The 20300-nt window shown below is 40.6% G+C and overlaps 4 protein-coding genes across 6 annotated transcripts; 1 reads left to right on the top strand and 3 right to left on the bottom strand.

The window, feature by feature from the left end:
• Positions 1 to 581: 581 nt before the first annotated feature.
• Positions 582 to 1814, bottom strand: rxfp3 (relaxin family peptide receptor 3; the record flags this gene model as incomplete). Its single annotated transcript, XM_080046396.1, has 1 exon — positions 582 to 1814. One exon carries the CDS (start codon positions 1812 to 1814, stop codon positions 582 to 584), a length of 1233 nt encoding a protein of 410 aa, XP_079902522.1.
• A 4557-nt stretch (positions 1815 to 6371) lies between these two features.
• btc (betacellulin, epidermal growth factor family member) lies at positions 6372 to 12505 on the bottom strand. 2 transcript variants are annotated; one of them, XM_080046244.1, is made up of 5 exons: positions 12199 to 12505; positions 11287 to 11397; positions 8747 to 8867; positions 8395 to 8541; positions 6372 to 7715 (listed from the first exon to the last, which is right to left on the bottom strand). In XM_080046244.1, exons 1-5 carry the CDS (start codon positions 12236 to 12238, stop codon positions 7565 to 7567), a joined length of 570 nt encoding a protein of 189 aa, XP_079902370.1. In that variant the 5' UTR covers positions 12239 to 12505; the 3' UTR covers positions 6372 to 7564. The 2 variants fall into 2 exon arrangements, with proteins under 2 accessions (XP_079902370.1, XP_079902371.1); XM_080046245.1 differs by having other exon boundaries at positions 8747 to 8864.
• A 2043-nt stretch (positions 12506 to 14548) lies between these two features.
• On the bottom strand, positions 14549 to 16341 carry gng10 (guanine nucleotide binding protein (G protein), gamma 10). 2 transcript variants are annotated; one of them, XM_080046976.1, is made up of 3 exons: positions 16185 to 16341; positions 14802 to 14936; positions 14549 to 14707 (listed from the first exon to the last, which is right to left on the bottom strand). In XM_080046976.1, the coding sequence occupies exons 1-2, from the start codon at positions 16263 to 16265 to the stop codon at positions 14811 to 14813; spliced, it is 207 nt and encodes a 68-aa protein (XP_079903102.1). In that variant the 5' UTR covers positions 16266 to 16341; the 3' UTR covers positions 14549 to 14707; positions 14802 to 14810. The 2 variants fall into 2 exon arrangements, with proteins under 2 accessions (XP_079903102.1, XP_079903103.1); XM_080046977.1 differs by having other exon boundaries at positions 14549 to 14704.
• Positions 16342 to 18122: 1781 nt separating this feature from the next.
• On the top strand, positions 18123 to 20095 carry nxnl2 (nucleoredoxin like 2). The gene is made up of 2 exons (XM_080046531.1): positions 18123 to 18697; positions 19414 to 20095. Exons 1-2 carry the CDS (start codon positions 18396 to 18398, stop codon positions 19580 to 19582), a joined length of 471 nt encoding a protein of 156 aa, XP_079902657.1. The 5' UTR covers positions 18123 to 18395; the 3' UTR covers positions 19583 to 20095.
• The last annotated feature ends 205 nt before the right edge of the window (positions 20096 to 20300 follow it).

Here is a 20300-nt window from a genome sequence, read left to right as displayed (position 1 = left end):
TGGCTTTAGCAGCACGTTGCCATTGATAGCAGAACAGCTGTTATTGAGAGGGTGCCCAACAGATGTCATATTCCTAAAACTTTGCATACAGCCCTGGTGATAGACCAGTTAGCTCTCGCCGCAACACACAGACACAGGTTGGCTTTTTTTAAACGGGCCTTCTTTGGCACGTTGCATCCACACAATGATCACGCTGTCCCTTTGTACGCACCATCAAGGTTACATATATCCATTCTTTACTCCTTTACGCCTTTACGCCGTGAAAACTATCACAAATAAACATAATACAAAACGGCACATCAGCATATGATACAGTATTTACATAAGCACAAAATAAAACACACCTTTTAAAAAGGGTAACTACTCTTTTTTTGTGTACCTTATTGTAAAGTGTTACCATGTATTGTATTACAAAGAGCAGATAAGTGCAAAACCACAGATGCAAAAGAAATGGCAAGAACTTTATGGACAAGCAGGAGTGTTCATACTGATAACTGGCATGTGAGATGTAGGAAGTATCTGCCTCCTGTCACTATACATATATAACCAATACAAAATTAAATAAAATTAAATTAAAATTACTAAGTGCTGTTTGGTAGCACGTCTCGCCTGTCATTGTACATAACAACCCCCGGGGGATAAAATACTACATCGGGCTCCTTTGGCGCGCAGAGGGCGGGGAGCAGCACGGGCCCTTCCTCGTTTATCTCTTGCTTTGTGGTGGCTGTCATCGGCCTTGTGGTCGGGGAGGTCAGCCGCCAGAAGAGCTTCTTCAGCGCTTTCCTGAACTCCCGCCTCATCAGGCAGTAGAGGATGGGGTTGAGGCAGCTGTTGGAGTGCGCCAGGCACACGGACACGGGGAAGACATACACCTGCGTGGTGTAGTACTCGTAGCTAAAAGGAACCACGTTGAGTTTGATGAGGATGCCCCAGGCTGTGAGAGCCTGGTTGGGCAGCCAGCAGAGGAAAAAGGACAACACTACGATGGTGACAGACTTGGTGACTTTGGCGCGTCGTTTGGCGCTCGAGGTGTTGATGTTTTTGGAGGTGATGAAGCGCAAGAGGAGCAGGTAGCAGGCGGTAATGATGCCCAACGGCACCACGAAACCCAGCAGCACTTTCTGAGAATGATACAGTCCCAGCCAGAACTGCGCAGTCCCGTTACTCTCCGGGAATTTCATAAGACACAAATCCTCGTTGGAAACTGTCACGGTTGTGGAGAAAACTGCGTGCGGCAGAGCGGCGAAGACAGCGGCGAACCAGATGAAAACGGTGATGCAGCGCGCGGAGCAGCAGTGCGCGCGTCGCCGCCTTCCCTTGAGCGCAGAGGCGAGCGACCAGTACCGCGCCACGCTCATGGAAGTCAGGAAAAACACGCTGGCGTACATGTTCATAGCTGTCACGTAGGACACTATCTTGCACATCGCTTTGCCGAAAAGCCAGGTGAAGTCCAGCACGTTTTCCACCGCCCAGAACGGCAGAGTCAGGACGAACTGGAAGTCCGTCACAGCCAAACTAGTTACGAACAGGTTGATGGAGGATTTCTTCCACACCTGTTTGGACTTCATTAGATACAGGACCAGTAAGTTCCCAACCAGACCCAGTGCGCAAACCAGAGAGTAAATGACAGAGATGATAATCCTCACGACAGCGGCGCCATCTCCCACAAATTCCGTCTTGTCAAAGTCTGACAGGTGGAAGTAGTCGCTGTTCGAGGTGTTCGTTGTGTTGAAAACACAGCTGAAGTTCAAGGTAGCAGCACAGACGGTCCCTGCTGCGCCTTCGTAATTTGTGTCGATAAATTCTCCAGACATTTTAACTTTAATTCCAGTAGAATAGATGTTTATTGGAGTCATGCATGTAGATCCTGATCCTTCAGCTCTTCGAGAAAACAATCCTTGGAGCCTCCATTTATCTAAACACTGCGTAAATATACATTCAAATGCTGTCTAAGTTTTCTGTGAATCCAAATAAACAGATGAAAACAGAAATGTTGCTGTGTTTCTCTGACAGGTAAGCTATAGAGCTCCTCGTCAGGTTGCAGTGTTGCTCTGAGATTTCTTCTGCGCGTCTCGGCTCTTCAGATGTAAAAAAAAAAAAAAAAAAAGCGTCCTGACGCACTCGGGAGCTGTCCATGGTCCTGATTAGATGCCACTTGAAAAGAATAAATTCTTTAAAAACGTTTTGATCGCCTTGAGTTGGCTATGAAAAATAACCTGTGTGGATTTGTATTGATGTATTACACCATACTGACCATGTTAACAGATTGGACGTCAAAATAATCACAAACACACACACACACACACACACACACACACACACACACACACACACACACACACACACACACACACACACACACTCTCTCTCTCTCTCTCTCTCTCTCTCTCTCTCTCTCTCTCTCTCTCTCTCTCTCTCTCTCAATTCAACTCTGTTGCAGTAAACTAAAAAGATACAGATATTACAAATAAATAATAACAAAGGAGAGCAATCGAACATCCCTCCCCCTCCATATCTCAGGTTTTTAAAATAATACATACAGTAATAAAATAATAACTGTTTGTTTGTTTGTTTTGGCATTGTTGTTTGTGTTTATTTAAATACTTAAGTTAAAAGGGGGCGCCCTTAGCTCAGTTGGTAGGGCGTCCCCCCCATGGGCCTCGGCCAGCAGCGGACCCGGGTTCGATTCCAGCCCGCGGTCGTTCTTTGTCACTCCCCTCTCTGCCCCATTTCAACTCTGTCTCCACACTATCAATAAAGCATAAAAATGCAAAATATATATTTAAAAAAGATACATAAATTAATAATTAGGTGTTTTAAAACTCAAAAAATCTCTGGAAGACACACTTTTACATTCAACTGTAAAGAGGTTGAAGATGAAGTGAGATGAAAAAGCTCTAATGAGCTGACTCATGGTCTCGCCATGGTAGGAGAATCAGACCATCCCTTTTAATTGACTCCCTATTGATTCCACATAACCTTTGACGGCCATAGACTATCAATGTGTCTTGGCCTCACCCGGCTAGGTGGCATAGATGAAGCTGGGGTGCATGTATAGGTTAAGATGAGGGGATACTCATTCAAAAGTAGGATGACAGGTGGGATAAAAGAGTGGAAGGGCGATAGGGCAGGGTACAAAGAGACAAATAAAGACAAGGAGGACAAAATAGATATAGATATGCAGTAAGACATGAAAGGGCTATCCATATCAAGAGATGACACACATATTTATAATGCTAGATAAGGGGAGTCCCCAATATTGGATTTACATAGTCAAATCTGATTGGTTGAATCATAGTCAACTTATCGTCCCACATTTTTTTCCTGCTCATTGATTTCATACTCTCATTTGGAACATTGGCTTCCTTTTTTCAGACCAAACAAAGAGGCTGAAACACCCAATGCCAGTTTGTTTTCTGGACATGCCATATCAGAATTGAATGACTGTACTATGCCATGCTGATTTATTCACACAGACTAAGGAGATTGATAAAAATATCATGAGTTATTTAAAAAAAATATTGTATTGAAAGTATAATAGGCTGATATCACAAAAGGTGAATCATCATGATTTATTGGGAGAAACCAGGCAATTCCTTATAAAATCAGATATTCTGCACCCCCATTAGCCAGAATGAACCTTGTTTCATAACCAATTTTTAGCGACTATTCGAAATCGGGCTCGTTTGAGCAAATCGTAGAATATCTTTGACTATTCTGGGTCACCACTATGCTATATATATGTATGTATGTATATATACATATATCATTCAATGTATTTCTACAAGGTTATTGTGTAGCCTATTGCAATGGACGTGTAAAGATAGTGCTTTATATCCCGCTAATGGTGTCTGGGTGTTCCTACTTTTGAAGGCTACAGTATCTCTTCTTACATGACAGCTGATGAAAGGTGAGTTTACTGAGCGAGCACGGCCTCCACTTTGTACTTAAAGAACAACAGTCACACATAGCAAAATAATTTGAATAGAATATAGATATAAAGATGGATGGATGGATGGATGGATGGATGGATGGATGGATGGATGGATGGATAGATAGATAGATAGATAGATAGATAGATAGATAGATAGATAGATAGATAGATAGATAGATAGATAGATAGATAGATAGATAGATAGATAGATAGATAGATAGATAGATAGATAGATAGATAGATAGATAGATAGATAGATAGATAGATAGATAGATAGATAGATAGATAGATAGTGGACAACCTGCTCTACCCCCTGAGGCACTGCTATTGCTGCAGAGTGCATTAATGTGACAAGGTCTTAAAAGGGTTTGTAGAGTGATGTAAAGTACGTGATTCCTTTATAGTTTCCACTCAACGCTTGGACCCCTGCTATTCCTGATTTATATTCTCCTGACCCTCGCACTTATGTGTTCTCAGTCGATCATTAATGTCTAATTTAGGCCAATTATGCCCACATCATAGCCTGCTGGTGTTCTTTCTATTGAAGTGCATGCTGAAGAAGCATGTTGTGATCGCAGTAGTGGGGCACTGCATTAGTTCTAGAAGACCCAGCAGTGAGCCTTTACCCTGGGGAAAGCAGGGCCATGATCATGTTTACCACGGGGTAGCCTTGGCCAGAGGACCCTCGGCTATACACAGGTGTGTGTGTGTGTGTGTGTGTGTGTGTGTGTGTGTGTGTGTGTGTGTGTGTGTGTGTGTGTGTGTGTGGAAATACTAATGTATACCTAATCTCTCTCCAGGGATCAATGAAGCATTTCGGATTTTGATTCCAATTTAAAATTTGACCAAAATAAAAGCAGAGTAAAATGTAATCCAAATATCCAAATTTAAACTACTCAGTATGTAAGCAGTTGAATTATTACTTAACACCCATCAGCAACAAGAATGCATCCTAAATTTATGATAATTGTTTTTTTTTACTTTTTATCAGCAAAGTAATTAAAAAATATAGCTGTCGAATAAATGTAATGGAGTAAAAGTATAAAGTATCATAAATTACCTTCACATTTTATTTTACTTAATGTAGTGTATTTATTCCCGTCATTGATTAGGTCTAAATGTCTGTGTTCAGTAGGCTACTTTAGAAGGTGAGGTGGTGATAGGCCATTGCTGACCTCTGTTGGTATTCTTGAAAACTACAACAACTACACATTGATGTGAAAGGATACAAAACACACTCAACTCTGATCTATGTGTCGCCCTGTGTGGTTAGGCAGTCATCATACCACAGCTGTTGGAGCCACCTGCTTGCGTGCATACCATAGAACACATGGAGCTCTTCAAATCCAGTGTGAAAACTGTATTGAATTAACCCTGTCATCAGGTCCGCACTCTACCCTCAAAGCGCGGTCTTATAACCACCATAGTCCACCGTTTAGACATTTGGCCGTTTAAGGTGTTATGTAGGCCTAAGTATGCTACAGGTTTACGTTTACAAAAGATTTCCAAATCAAACATCTACGACAGTTTGGCCGGTATCTGTCCTGTTCTTATCAGTTTCATTTCTCAGTCCTGCAGACACACCCCTCATATAGAAACTGGTGCATTCCACAGCTGTTACTCTTTTGAAGACATGAAATTAGGTCAAAGTTATTAACACCTTCATTGTTAAACAGAGCAGAGAATAGATTTCCTTGGATACAAAAGCTGTAGCCTGGTGTTTGCAGGGAAAACACACAGCATCATGTTCATTCAATTACTTATCATATCCAAATGAATGAGGTTTTGAGAAAAAAAAGATTGAACCACTTTTTACCCCACCCCAAAGTCTTGGTCTCGGTACACTCTTGTCTAATGGTCATGACTTGGTCGAAGTGGTTGAGATTGGTCCTAACGCTGCTATGTATAAACATTGCTATGCCACACGTACACTCACTTTCCATTGTGAAGCCACTGATCTCATCTCATTTAAATTCCTCACACTATAAACTGGAGCGAGGACAACACTGTATTATGGCTCCCGCTGGTAATCCATCTCCATAGCAGCACAACAACACAATAACATTGAAACCAAAGTACAATCGCATCACATGAAAGGCAGCATCTTCATTCAAACACATCTTGGTACATTTGTTATATGATGTAAATATTGAATATGTATTTGATTGAAATGGTTAAATTTAGAAGCAATGATGACCTGTAACCACGACTGGAAAAGTTCATCGTAGCATTCATGTGATGCTTATCTGTGGGTGTAGATATAGGGCAAGTCAGCAGTGGTCATGTGAACTTGAGATTAAATCAGGTTCTAAGAATTCTAAGGAAAATATACCCCCATAACTCCTCTTATGAAACACTACGCGCTGTTGGTCTCATTTACAGTATAGAGGTTGATGCTGATGTGTTTTGAAGGATCATTTAAACAGACAGGCACATACACAGTCGACACATTTATTGATATGGTTACACATAAACAAGACCTCGCCAACTCTGTCCCGACTCTCTCGTCACTCTACATTTAGATGCGGGGTTAACATACAGTCCACAGATGCACATTATACACCCCCAGTGAAAGACTGGCAGTTTAGAGAACCCGTCTCATACAGTGGAGCACTTTCACCTCACACAAGACTGCACACACAGGCTGGGCTGTTCTGCATCCGTCGCTCCTAGGCTGCTCGGCTCCAAATATACAGTTCAAAAAAGCCTCCAGCACAAGTTATCCTTGTGCTTCTCAAGCCCTGGAGTCCAGAACTGCGATTCCTTTAGTGTATATATACACAGGGCTCTTCTTGCATTGCTTATGTTGATGAGTAACAATATTCTGTGTTTGAAATAGACATGGGGAGGCATAGATAGAGGGATAAGTGATGAGAACTGTTGATTTGGTGTGTGGATTTTTCAAAATATAAATAGAAAAGAAGAAAAGACAGCAAGCATACTGAAACAGCTAGTACTTATATTGTTAGCCTTTCTACTGTATATAGGCCTACATTGAATGCTTTATTCATGTGACAATTCAGTTCAGTTCCCCCAAAGAAAACTTGGAGTGTAGGTATCTTCACCCAGATTATTTTCTGTAATTTTCTGTGATTTGGGCAATTTAAATGTCTCCCACGCAGACCAACAACCAGATCAACTGTTATCACCGTCTGCCAGCCAGGCGCCACAGCTTTTTTCCAACATAGCAACAATGGATTTGGCGTTGTGCAGTCCACAAGTGAAAGGCAACGAGCAGACGTGGCTCATCGCCATTGGGAGAGAAGAAAAAAAAGACGTCCTTGCAGAAACCATTTCCAGCTTGTGTTTATAGCAAATCCAAGGGGGAAGGCATATTCTTTGTTTTGAAGATTCAACAACGTTTCAGACAAGGCCGGCCTTTAAAGGGGACAACTGTGCAGACTCTTTGTGCTCCTGCTTGATCTATCGCAGCTCAAGAGACACACACTTCATCCAAAGAGGTCCTTTCATTTGAGCAGGCCGACAGGCCTCATGGGCACAGACACACTCCTGTAGCCATGCTGCTGTCACTGTGTGAGACCAAAGGCACCAGCTGTCACACGAAGAATCCCCCTTGTCTAAACAATCCCGAGAGTTATGGTATTACACACACAGACACGCACACACTTCTCATACAGTGTTGGTGTGTGTTGGCTCTGTCGAATCTGATGTCGATGTTGCGTGTGTCATGCCGGTGTCCATCATGCTGAGCTTCTCCGTCCCGTTCCTTGGTTCCTCCTCCCTCCGTCTGCCCCTCCGCCAACACGATCTGCACCTGCGACTGACAGAGATGTAAACATGTTATTAAAAACAGCATCCAAGAACATCTCTTTTTTATCCAGCAGTAAAAGCAAGACACGTAAAATGCACATACTCGCTTTATGCTGAGAGTTAGATGAGACAATTGATACCACCTTCAACTCTGGACCTTAAATATGGAGTTAAAGCAGTTGTAAGATTAGCTTAGCATAAAGACTGAAAACTGAGGGGAAAAGCTAGCGTTGGAGTCAAGAGCACATGAACCCGAGGCCAAGGCCAGCAGTAACCAAACTTTCACGGTTGCATTTGAATCAGGAGGTTTTACAACCTATCACAGCAATCACGTTAACAATTACATCTGACATTGCACAGGCCAATAAATCATCTCCCCAACAGTTGTGATCTTGAAAAAAAAGTGGTCTAGATTGTAGGCTGGGGATAAGTCTAGGCTAGGGATTGTATTGAGATTCATCCTAAATATAATGTGTTTCTAAGTGAGCATAGAGGTAGGCCTGGTAGGTGGATTTTGTTACTTATGGACCGAGACAAGCTAGCTATTTGCCCCAATCTCTACTTTCTTCTACTCTATTTCAAGGTTTTCGATCTTCTCATCATACTCTTGGCAAGACCGCAGTTCCCAACATGTCAAACGATTCTCTTGAGTCCATTATTCTGTCCGACACACGAACACAAAGGCTTACTGTGAACAAATGCAGATGAAAACAATGAGAAGGATGAGGAAAACGAGCCCGGCGATGACGCAGGCAATTATGATTTGTCGTCTCTCTCCTATCCGCCAGTCCAGCTCCACGTACTCACACCTGGAGCCAACGTAACCATGGTGACACCTGAGACACAGAGGGGAAACATTTACATTAAAAAGATTTTCCTTGCAGCCATCTATTTTCATTTCTTAAAATATAATAGGACTTAAAATGCAAAACGAATTGCAGTGGTCCTTTCTCCTTCCCATTACTTTTTCACAGCTACATAGCAAACTTTATTTCTCAGTCACCGGTAGGCCCATCTTTTTTTGCAGGCGATGTCCCTCACCTGCAAGACGGTGTATTCTGCTCTTTGACGTAACGACACTCCCCGTGGACGCAGTAATGTCTTAGTTCCTCGGGACATTTTGAGAAGTGGCCGTTCCACTGCCCCGTATCTTCTGGGTCTGCTGGTGAAATGACAAACATTTAAAACAGACTGATCAATATAATAGAATGTAGAACCCATCTAAGGGTTCAAGTTCACAGTATGTAAACTAAGGAACAGGGATATTTTGTATTCAAAGTAGTCTTTAGATATATCAGGAAATGTGCTTTCTTACTGGCAACTACATGATTAGGCAACCATTGTGATGTCTGTCCGTTTGATATGAGGCCTTAGCTTAATTTAGCTATCCGAAGGTAACAAATTCCCCCTGAGCTACCTAATTAACACATCAAAGGCTGTTTCATCCTTTTTACAGTCCTTGTGTTAAGTTAGTTACTGCCCTTTATTCCTACTGGCATGTAGGACAGCAGCAAAGGATCTCCACTACTGTCTGTTTTGGGCGAGCTTTTGGATGGAACTCCAGGTCTGCTTCATGGCTTTCAGTTTTTTTCTCCACTGTTCGATGGCAGTTTTCTTTGGGTCATCATGTCTTTCGCTTGTCGTCGGGTGTCCAGTGTAGGGCGGGCGGTTCTAGTAATGTAATCCTGGTCTTTTCGCATGATGTGTCCAATCCATCTCCACCGCCTTCTTGTAATGCTGGTCTCTATACTTTCTTGGTTTGTCCAAGCAAGTAATTGCTGGTTGGAGATGGTGTTAGGCCACAAGATACAAAAGATTATTCTGAGGTTTCTTGTGTGGAATGTCGAGATCTTGGAAAGGTCTTTCTCTGTAATCCTCCAAGCATTGAGAGCTGTATAGTAAACTGGAGAGAACACAGCTGTGGTACAACTTGAGTTTGGTGTTAAGCTAAACATCTCTTTGCTGTGACCTCATATCGACCGCACAGACATTATGGAGGGATCAATCTTCTTGTCTAACCATTGGCAAGAAAGCATAACAGCTCATTTTTCCTATTCCTGTAAGTGAGTCACGTTATGTCAGCGTGCCTCTTTGACACGCTCACCTTCTGACATGGCCTGCCTGATGTATAAATAGACTGTTTGTAATATGATCCAGAGAGGAGTCCAGATAAATCAGTGCCAGGAAAAGGCCTAGTGTCATCATTAACCATTAACCGCATGTCACAGTTATTGCCATTCATTCTTTACTAAATAAAACACATGCTAAGGTGGGATACAGTTACAATTACAGTACAAATGCTATTCTGCTTGTCTGTCTTACCCCCTCTCTTTTCTCTATAGTAGGCTCACCAACACACACTTTACAAAACACACTCTGAGGCAGCTGCTATATAGCCATAACACTGAACTTCTGACCACCAGTTTACACACAGTGCTTCTTATCCAGAGGCTGCCGCGCTCTTTACAACCCATTCCCATGAGGTTACCTTTGAAATGAGCTTGTAAAAGAATACAGCTCTTCAGGTGACATCAATGACAGCGCCTCAGTTGTTAACTGAAACATGAGAGTCGGCCTGCTGCCATTGACCTGATCGTTGAAAAGAATAATATCAAGTTACAAAGTTCAAAGGAGTAGGCTAGTTTGGAATATAGGTTAAGCTTTCTTGAAGAGGGTAAGCGTAAATGAGAAGATGAAAAGGCCACTTCACCTTTCATGTTAGTTTATGTTGTTAATGTGAAGCTAAAAATCAGAAGCTGGTTAGGGTAACTTATCTTAATGGAAATACAGTTTGCCTAGTAATGAATGAAAACATACCAGCACCTAAGCTAAGAAATCAACCCTGTTCTAGGCCTATCTTACTTGTTCAATGTGTACAAACCAGTGTAAAAATGACAAGTTGTTTAAGAGGAAGTTGAGGGATGAGTTAAGTTTTCCTACATACATAAGAATGGTGTGAATATTCTCAACTAGCTCTCACAAAAAAGCAAAAAAGCATATGGCTCCAAAGGTTGATTTCCAAAATGGCCAAACATACAAGGAAATTTCTTTGTTGTTTTTGTGGTGCATAACTGTAATTTTTTTTAAAGCAGCCTCAGTAGGCTAGTCACAGATAGGCTATATAGAAAATGAGAACATGTAAAAACATACATATAGGCCTAGTGTAAAATGAAGAGGATGAAATCTGCAAAATAATAAAGTGAATTACAAAATAAGGTTGAACTATAAGTTGTTTTAACTCAAACAAATACGAGCAGAGATAGGCCTATTAAACTCTGCCTCTCCACAAGAGTTGATGCATTTTCCAAAGACACAAAGGAGTTTATTAACAACCAGACCAAGTTCATGATCAGTTCAGTTCATCCACTATAAGTTCTGCTCTCTGGACAGACTATACGTTACTGCTTTTATTCCTGTCTTTTTCTCTTTATTTCGTGTCCTTGTGTTTTTGACTGTCTGTAACTGTGTTTTTAACCATTCTTCCATTAAACCTCCACCTTGGCAAAACTTCAAAGCATCACTGCTAACACCAAACTAGCCAAGAAACCCCCCCCCCCACCCAACCACCTGTCCATATCTACCTGTGCAATTGTCTCTGTTGCCATGGAGATGGCAGTGGGACACAACAGTGGGTTTGGCGGTCTCGTCCGTGCCATTCCATTCTGCCAGGGAGTGTTTGCACAAGGCCAGGGCTGCAGTCAGAAAACAAAACAAAAAAAGGCAATCACACACGCATACACACAAACACACACTCACAACAAACAAATATATAGGCACGTGCACAACACTGAAAAACACTTCAACCGAATTCCTGACCAGATAGTATAGGATTTACATAACAGATGGCAGGGGGAAAATGTATCCAAATCTGAGGTAATTATTGCTGAATAGCTGCTGAGTCATGATGCCTGCAGCCTTTCTAGGGACTGAGCTATTATTTACTATCTATGGGAAGGAGAAAGCACCGCTTCCTTCAGGATCACGCCCACTCCTGTCTGTTTTCACACACACACACACACACACACACACACACACACACACACACACACACACACACACACACACACACACACACACACACACACACACACACACACACACACTTTTAGCCACATAAACAGGCCACTCTTAAACAGGTACGATTACATAGAAGTTTACCACAGGGAAGCCTGTTTTGACAATGATATGTTAGCACAGGCTGGTATAAGGAGTCTTCAATCAATCATTTACTAACACTGAAGTAGCCTAAAATTTACAAATATATAGAGTTATCACTGTCTACAAACCTGTTTTTGGCACATGGATGTTCAAAAAGTGCACCAACAAGTGGAACTGCACTAGAAGCATGCATCAAAAATAAGTAGCCTATTATATGTAAACATCATTCTAATAATGCTTATGTCTGACGTTGTCCTATAGTCACTTATATCTCTTATATTCTATTCGAACCAGCCTTCTGTGAATGCTGATTCAAGTAAAACAGTGAATCTTACCTGTAACTATTCCTACATAGAGTCTGTACACCTTGGCCATCTCCTCACTCGATAAAAGTGCTCATCCGATAAATGAAACGTCAGTCTCATTGAAGAATACAAATGAAATCGAATCAATCCTTTCTCAGAGGTCGATGACCTTTGAAGGTGTGACAAGTGGTGCGTAGTCGTCGTGTTGTGGTCCGTCATTGATAGCAGTAAGGTTCATAGTCAGGTCCAGGAAAGCCTTGAGGGCTACAACCAAAGCACACACACACACACTCTCACACGCACACAGACCATAGTGTCTCCCTATGCTGTGACTGGACTGCGCAGTAGTGTGTGTGTTTGTGTGTGGGTGTGGGTGTGTATGTGTGTGTGAGAATAGAAAAAGGGTGGCACTGAAACCCAACTCCTGCTCTCTGCTCCCCGCCCACACCTTTAAAGGAGAATACGGCTCCATTCAAGCCATTCAGGTTATTTCCACTTCCAAGTAAAACTGCACCTTTACTCCATGACTTTCCTTTTTCCCAAAAATTAAATGACAGGTGGGGCGCTCATTGACAATGGACAGCCAGCATAACAGCAAAGCACTATTTTCCTTTGGGTTGTCTTTTGAAATTCTAATTATATGACATGGATTTTGCCAGTTCTCTTTGCCAAAAGAAAGTAGATAAATATAGAGAACTCAGGCGCATAAAATACACTGCTGCAAAATTTATCTGGACTACTACTTGGTCATGAAGGACTCCAGCAGAGTATGAATCAAAAATTAAGTAAACTTTAATCTGAAAGTTGAAATAGCTACAAATAAACACTTGTCCTTGACTTAGTTATTACGATTGTCTTACCTCACTACACTGTGCTGATAATAGGCTTCTTATGCACTTTTACTTAACTTGTAATTGAGTATTTCAACATTGTTGTATTTCCACTTTGACTGTATCCGCATACTTCTTCCACCACAGGCTGTGCTGCTTTGAGAAAATGTGATATTTTCGTTCCCTAGGTGTGACCAGCAGATGGCATAAGTTGACACTATCCTTTATATTTTCATAACTAAATTTGTACTCTTGGTTTACTGTGATAAATATAAACACTTTCACCTGTAATCCGTACCATATACCATGGAACGTCCAGCCCCACAGCGTGCGCTAAGACAACCCACATCACAATTGAATCATGGTTAACTTTATCAGGAAAGTCTGTGCCTCTCACATGCCTTTCCTATGTTTTATGATCTCCGGATGAGAACAGGTCACCTTTTTGTGAAAGGAAAAGCAAACTTCAGAAGGTACTAAGAGGAACAGTGTGTGCTTCTAAATTAAATTACTTTGCGTAACTGGACGTTTGAGACATTTGCAAAAGAGAAAACTGCAACTTGAAAAAATGTGTCTGTATCTTATGCAACTATGTTTCCAACAAATTATAACATTAACCCCTGAGCTGAGCTGCCCAGTAGTGCAACACAATTTTCATAAACCACTGAATCACCACTGAAAGAGTGTGGGTTGAAGTGCACCTGTGCAGGCTCTAAAAGCCTGAAATTTCAATAAATTAAAATAAATAGTTTGAATTCTTCTTGTGTGATAAATATATTTAAATTAATGCTAATTTTCATACTAATTTTCATGCAAAAGTGTCAAAAAGAAGGGGACATCTGATGCCCCCAGTGTGGTAACACATCTGAACAAAGGTTGTTAGAAAAGGATGCATCGTTATGGGATAACTATTGAGACTCGTCCAAGAACAGTGCACGGACAGGAAAAAGGAAGTGGCAAAATAGAGAGCTCATGACAGGCTAGACCTGTTTTAGGCTGATCAGGAAATTTTTTGGGGCTTGTTGTCTGCATCCTCAAACTTATGAATTAAACTTTATAAAGGATAAGCACAAAACAATAAAAATAAGATGACTTTACGTCGATACTTTTATCTAAATAAAACAGAATTCATAATATCCAGTATGCAATAATGTATACAACAAGCACTCCATGTTGATTCCTATTGTATTTCTATTCAAGCCTTAGCCATAGAGCTTGATAATACATTTTCCAAAATCTTTAAAAGCTCAAAGGAGGTGTAGGAGTGAGGCCTAAACTCTGCGTTGAGTGTCATTGCAGTTTTTGAACAGGAAGAGGCCAGTTTCCTCTCTGTGCCTGTGCTCCTAACATTAGCCCAAACATCAGGAAGCTCGGACCCAGCGAGATCCCAAGGCGTGATTTAGAGCCTGGCTATAAACATCCGTTTTGTACCATACACAGATGATGACTGAATAACTTTGCCACTGTCCCGTATAAAGCAGAGATCACACTTATATAGCACTGGCTTTCAAATGTTATTTAAATAAAAATTAAGTAGGACAATACTTTATAAAGCCCTTTAATATATAAGAAAACATTTATTGCAATAGAAATGCAGTAAAGAAAATATAGCTATAGCTATAAACATTTTTTCTTCATGAAATAAAAATTTGAAAAACCAAATGGAATTCCTCTCTTCTCTGAGTGAGATGTGTCAGCCTCTTCATCTGCTGCAACAAAAAGAGCATTTTTTTTAATTCTTCATTTGAAATTTTGTGGTATTAATAGGTGTAACTTACAAATTAAAGGCTGTAAACCATGTACCTTTGTACTTCACACTACAGCACAGGAGCGTGGTTCTCTGAAAGGGTTGCTGCCAGTGGGGACTCCCACCAGCAGGGCGTCTTTGCCTGCGTTCTGCAGACAGTACTGCTGGAGCTCTGCAGCCGCCTGGGACACCTGGCAGCACACACACACACACACACACACACACACACACACACACACACACACACACACACACACACACACACACACACACACACACACACACACACACACACACACACACACACCTGTTTATTTATATGGCACCACCACACTTTAGAATGGGATAATAAGCATTCATTCATGGCTTTATTAATGGTGAACATAAGCGATCAGTGATAAGCCTTTAACTACTTTCGGGTTAGGAGGGTTGTCAAGTTCACTTTTTCATTGGAGAGACCCCTTAAAATGGACTGTTGGACAACCAAGAAAGCGTTTTAAGACATCTGGGCCAAATTCCCTTATAATCAAAATATTAAGAACTTCATAGATTAGTATAAAAAGCCTTTTGTTAATTTTATTAACAGTTATTTAGTTTTACTGACATAACATTTGGAACTGCAGAACTGATATTTTTATAAACTGAAAAAGTAAAGACAGAGGCTCATTAACTCATTGGAAAGTGAGGAATGTATGACTATTTATCAACAACTTACTTATAAGGAATCCCCTTTTGAACTAAAAAGAGCTTAAAAAAATAAGCAAGTTTGATTGCTTGAAAAGGAAAGCAGAAAATCAGCGTGAGAGGTTAAAATGTAAACATTAAATCACTACAATCATTACAAAATAGAAGTCAAGTAAAAAACATTAATATAGTTGAATGAAAAGGGACAAAAACTGAATACATAAAACAGATTTTGACATTGTTGCTTCATAAATAGATAAATTAATCTATCTATCTACATTCAAAATATCTGTGAGAAGTGTTTCACTTTTTTGTGAATGAGTTGAGTTGTGTTTTAACAAATAAGTAATTCTGACATATGTCACATTATGAACCATCAAAACATGACAGAGCAAACAGCAACATTTTACCAGGATAACATTGTTTCAGTTTAACGTAATATGAAGTGTTTATTTGATTGCTTGGTGGATTAAAATACACTACATCCTGGATTTAATGTGCGTGGAATAAGAGTGTCGAACTAAACATACACAGACTTTATGAGACAGTTTTAAAGGAGCACGCTGTAACACAAGAAGGTTTCTCATGAAATGCAAAAAAAAAATTCTGTGATGTGTTTATTCTAATAGAGCAGAGCAGTGCTTTTTCATTTAGTCTTTTATCGTAAACATAAACGATCAAGACAAGCAAATGAGTAAACTTCCTACTAAACTCCCATTCTTATTGAAGGATATACATTTTCTTTTCTTCTTTACCTTGATTCTCTCCACGCTGGCCTCAAGCTTCAGTTGTTCTACCAGCCTCCGCATGTTGGATAAATTAGAATTAGAGGTCATGTTGGTAAAGCAATTGTTTCTGGGAGAGCAAAGAAGAATTCCTTTTGAAAAAAAAGTCCCTTCGGTTCTTTCAACACAGGAGTTGACTCCACTAATGGGCGGCAAACGCTGGAGAAGAAAAGGCGGCCGAGTTTCATTCCAAATGACCTTTGTCCACTTCGCTAAAGGAAGAAGTAGAGATAGAGCACAATGACATCCAATGTCCATTATTGACACTCTTGTTTAGGTATTTAAACATATTGATTATGTTGACTTGTAGTCATTGTGTGTGTGTGTGTGTGTGTGTGTGTGTGTGTGTGTGTGTGTGTGTGTGTGTACAAGCCTACTTTTGTCTTTGTTCTTGTTTTTGTTTTATGTAATGCACAAAACAGTCTTTTTTCCCTTTTTTTAAAAACCTGCACCAGGCTTAGAGAAAAAGAGTGAGGGAGAAGTTAATGACAGGTAGAAAGAAAAATTTAGATTTACATGGGATTTGGAATTTGGATAAGGTGAAGAGACAAGGTGGAAAAGTGAGTGTGTGGAAGAGAGGAGAGGGGGACGGGAGCAAGAGGAAGTGAAGAAAGTAGCGACAAAGGAAGTGGAAATGGAGAAAAGGGAGAATGAGCCAGAACCCTGCATTCCAAATCGCATATTCTTTCTTTTTACTTTTCTACAGACTGGGGGGGGGGGGGGGGGGGGGGCGTGCTCTAACCACAACATCACGAGCGCCCCCTCTTGGGACATACTCTCTGTCGATGTGACATACCTATCTGATTTCCCATACTAAAAATCACAACCGAATGTAAGTAGGGCATCCAGGTAATGTTAAGCATGCTGCATCTGACCACATGTATTGGGACATCCCAAATATTTTTCTACCACACTAAATAGCGGGGAAGTATGGGTATTGGATCACATTCTTAATGGAATGAGTAGGATGAGGGAAGAAGGGAGAGCATTGCAGATGGGTAGAAGAAGAAGAAGGAGGATAAGGACAAGAAAGGGTGACCTCTGACCATTGTTTAACATAAGGAAAGATGTTAGGAAGGAAGGAATGGGGAGGAAGTGGAGATCAAAGTGGAGGATACAACATCTGAAATGTTGAAAAGGATCTGATGGTGGACAAGATGGACCAACAACAAATGATGCAAGTCATTCCTACATAGGAAATGATGTTATGACAACAGGTAAAATAAGTATCCTATTACTTTTTATTTTATTGTATATTTTGTTGCTTTATTTTATTTGTCTCATCATCATAGGGCCCTGTATGATGTGTGCATTATTTGCCTGTCAATAATTAAATAGCCTTAATTAAAATAATAACAATAGAATAAAATAAAAGATTAAATATGAACCTGTTTCTATTATTTTCTTACTTACTTACTTACTTTTTTAAATTTGCATTCCAGCCACTGTCATTGCCAATCCCCCCCCCCTTTTTTTACTGTCAATGTCAGATGTCAACCATGTCAACAGAAATAAACGTCCCCTGCATTCCAATACCCATACTTTCATACTATTTAGTATGCCAGAAAAAGATTTAGGATGTCCCAATACATGCATGTCAATTACAGTATTCCAAAAATACCTAGATGCCCCACTAACTCCAATTGCATTTCGCAGTATTCGTCTTTATTCTCGACATATCTCGACATAATGAAAAAAAATCTGCCTTATCTAATTATTTTTTCCTCTCCTGTGGCCCTAAAACTCTTATGCACTTTAGTATGTAGTGTTGTGTGAAAAGAAATAGTAAGTAATTTGGAAGGCAGGGGTCTCCTTTGTTGTGCGCATGCGCAGCTCTGAATTGCCTGAAAGTGCCACGAGATGTCGTGCTATAGCTGGTCTGTAAATTACCAGCAGGCTACACGAGCACGAGCCGTGTCCGTGTTTGGTGAATTAGCTGCTCTCTCACTAAAGCCCACATGGCTAATGAACTACAGCGCCGTCTCCTCGTGTCCTCATTGGTCCGCTGCTGATTAACAGGATTGGCTGTAAGTAGCTTTCGCGGAAAAGGTAAACATTAGGTTACCGGAAAGTAGGAAGAAGCGACACTTGGAAAATGTGAGCTAAAGAGGCAAGACTTCAGAGCTGTCAAACCCTGCGGGACTCATTTATTTTGAAGCGTGCGTAGAGATTGTGTCAGACATGGTGGAGGTGTTCACAGGGCGGACGCTCCTTAATAAAGACGGGGAATTCGTGGAGCCCGAAGAGGCATTGAGAAACAAAGTGGTGGGGATTTACTTTTCTGCTGGATGGTGTCCGCCCTGCCGAGACTTCACGCCGATCCTGTGCGACTTCTACACGGAGCTGGTGGAGGAGAGGGACCCCCCGGCTCAGTTCGAAATCGTTTTCGTCTCCTCTGACAAGTCCACCGATGACATGGTTGAATATTACCATGATATGCACGGGGACTGGCTGGCTATGCCCTGGACGGATGAATACAAACAGTAAGTAGGCCCTAGGCTATCAAAATCTAATGATAAAGTCAATGTTGAGCTATTTCTTGTTATTTAGGCCAATGAGTGTTTCCCTAAACTCTATCAATTTCATTCAAAGTTTAACACAAGGATTTTATTTTTCAGTAGTCCTTACCTATGTGTCATAAGTTGCATTTGGTGACGCTTTATTCGTCTTTTATCTTATTAGGATTTACCACTATTTGTCTATACAGCCTATTAGACTGTGGTGCGCTTATGTAAAACGCTTATGACGGTCTCAGGGATTAGGTGTAAATGCAGAGGAGACAAAAACTGCCTCCAAGGCTGAGAGTGAAAGGGGCTTACAGATTAATCAACTCAATTACTCAAATGGTTTAGTCCATAACATCATAGTTTTTATTTGATACAATCTTTGTCTCATTACTTTTATCTAAATATGTGAAAAAAGTGTGTTTTATTTTATTTTATAACATAATCAAATCGACATGAAATCTCTATGCAGTAGCACACCTCTGTCCTTTTTAAAATCACATTTACACAATGCATTTTATAAACAAAAGGTCAAGCACCATTTGTGGATGATGCAGCTAGCATACTCTTTTATAGTGGGCCTACTAATAATAAGTGATGCATTCATGTGTAAGCACAATTTTAATGTTAATGCTACTAGTACATTACAGGTCATTGTGAAGGTCATTTAAAATGTGTCTCTTTTGTGTTGTCAGTGAGCTGAAGCAGCGCTACCAGATCACAGCCGTGCCCAAGCTGGTGATCGTCAAGGAGAACGGAGACGTGATCACAGACAAGGGCAGGAAACAGATCCGGGACAGAGGGCTGGCTTGCTTCAGGACCTGGTTGGACGCTGCAGAGATCTTTCAGAACTTTAAGGGTTAGGGGATGAAATCATGCAAAAAATGTCAGCCAAAGAGCGGGAAACAAAACCACCAAAGTCAATCCTTTTCTGTGTTCACTTAAGCTCCCAACCAGATGATTACAGGGATGCGAAAGAGCAACCAATATTTCGTTTACAGAAAATGCTGTTGATGTAATCAGATTGCTCTCTGTTGTTAGCTTGTCCGATACTGAATTACAGAGTTACTTTTTCTACATTCTGATTCTGAGAAAAATCTAACTTTGTCTGAATTGCTTTGATGAGGTGTTAACAAGTAGACAAAAAAAAATCTAGTTTCTCAGTTTAATTTATTTCAAAACGACATGAATTGATGTTCTTAGCTTATGCACTAAACTGCTCAATACTTTCCTATATTTTTAAGTTGATACCTTCTTTCCAGAGAGCTTGCCTTTGTATATTCAAGCTTTGACTTGTAGTTCTAATTTGAGCTGCCTGTATATTTTTATATTTTGTTTTTTTTATTTTATGAGTTCTTAAAACAGTTATACTTATTAAAAAATATATATATATTCTGTGATTTACTCTCATATTTATTGTCATCGTTTGAATGTGGGTTGAGGAGCCTCTGTGCGCTGTTTTATACACAAACAAAGCTATTCCCTTTTGTCTTGTTAAGACGCCGAAAAGCCCACAGGACTTTTTTCCCCAACATGCTGGCATGTTTGCGCACATCGGCCGTCCTAATTGGCCCTTTCTTTA

Source organism: Ammodytes marinus (assembly GCF_949987685.1).
Source record: "Ammodytes marinus genome assembly, chromosome: 18".
NCBI classification, from domain to species: domain Eukaryota; kingdom Metazoa; phylum Chordata; class Actinopteri; order Uranoscopiformes; family Ammodytidae; genus Ammodytes; species Ammodytes marinus.
This window is presented reverse-complemented; position numbering and strand designations above follow the sequence as displayed.

Bases quoted from the DNA above. Each gene is read 5' to 3' on its own strand.
- gng10 (XM_080046976.1), bottom strand. From the start codon at position 16,265: ATGACCTCTAATTCTAATTTATCCAACATGCGGAGGCTGGTAGAACAA. The intron at 14,937-16,184 runs GTAAAGAAGAAA...GTGTGCTGCCAG, and splicing joins CCAGCGTGGAGAGAATCAAG to GTGTCCCAGGCGGCTGCAGA.
- btc (XM_080046244.1), bottom strand. From the start codon at position 12,238: ATGGCCAAGGTGTACAGACTCTATGTAGGAATAGTTACAG. The intron at 8,868-11,286 runs GTAGATATGGAC...TCATTTCACCAG, and splicing joins CAACAGAGACAATTGCACAG to CAGACCCAGAAGATACGGGG. The intron at 7,716-8,394 runs GTAAGCCTTTGT...CATCTCTGTCAG, and splicing joins TTCATCTGCATTTGTTCACA to TCGCAGGTGCAGATCGTGTT.
- nxnl2 (XM_080046531.1), top strand. From the start codon at position 18,396: ATGGTGGAGGTGTTCACAGGGCGGACGCTCCTTAATAAAGACGGGGAA. The intron at 18,698-19,413 runs GTAAGTAGGCCC...TTGTGTTGTCAG, and splicing joins TGGACGGATGAATACAAACA to TGAGCTGAAGCAGCGCTACC.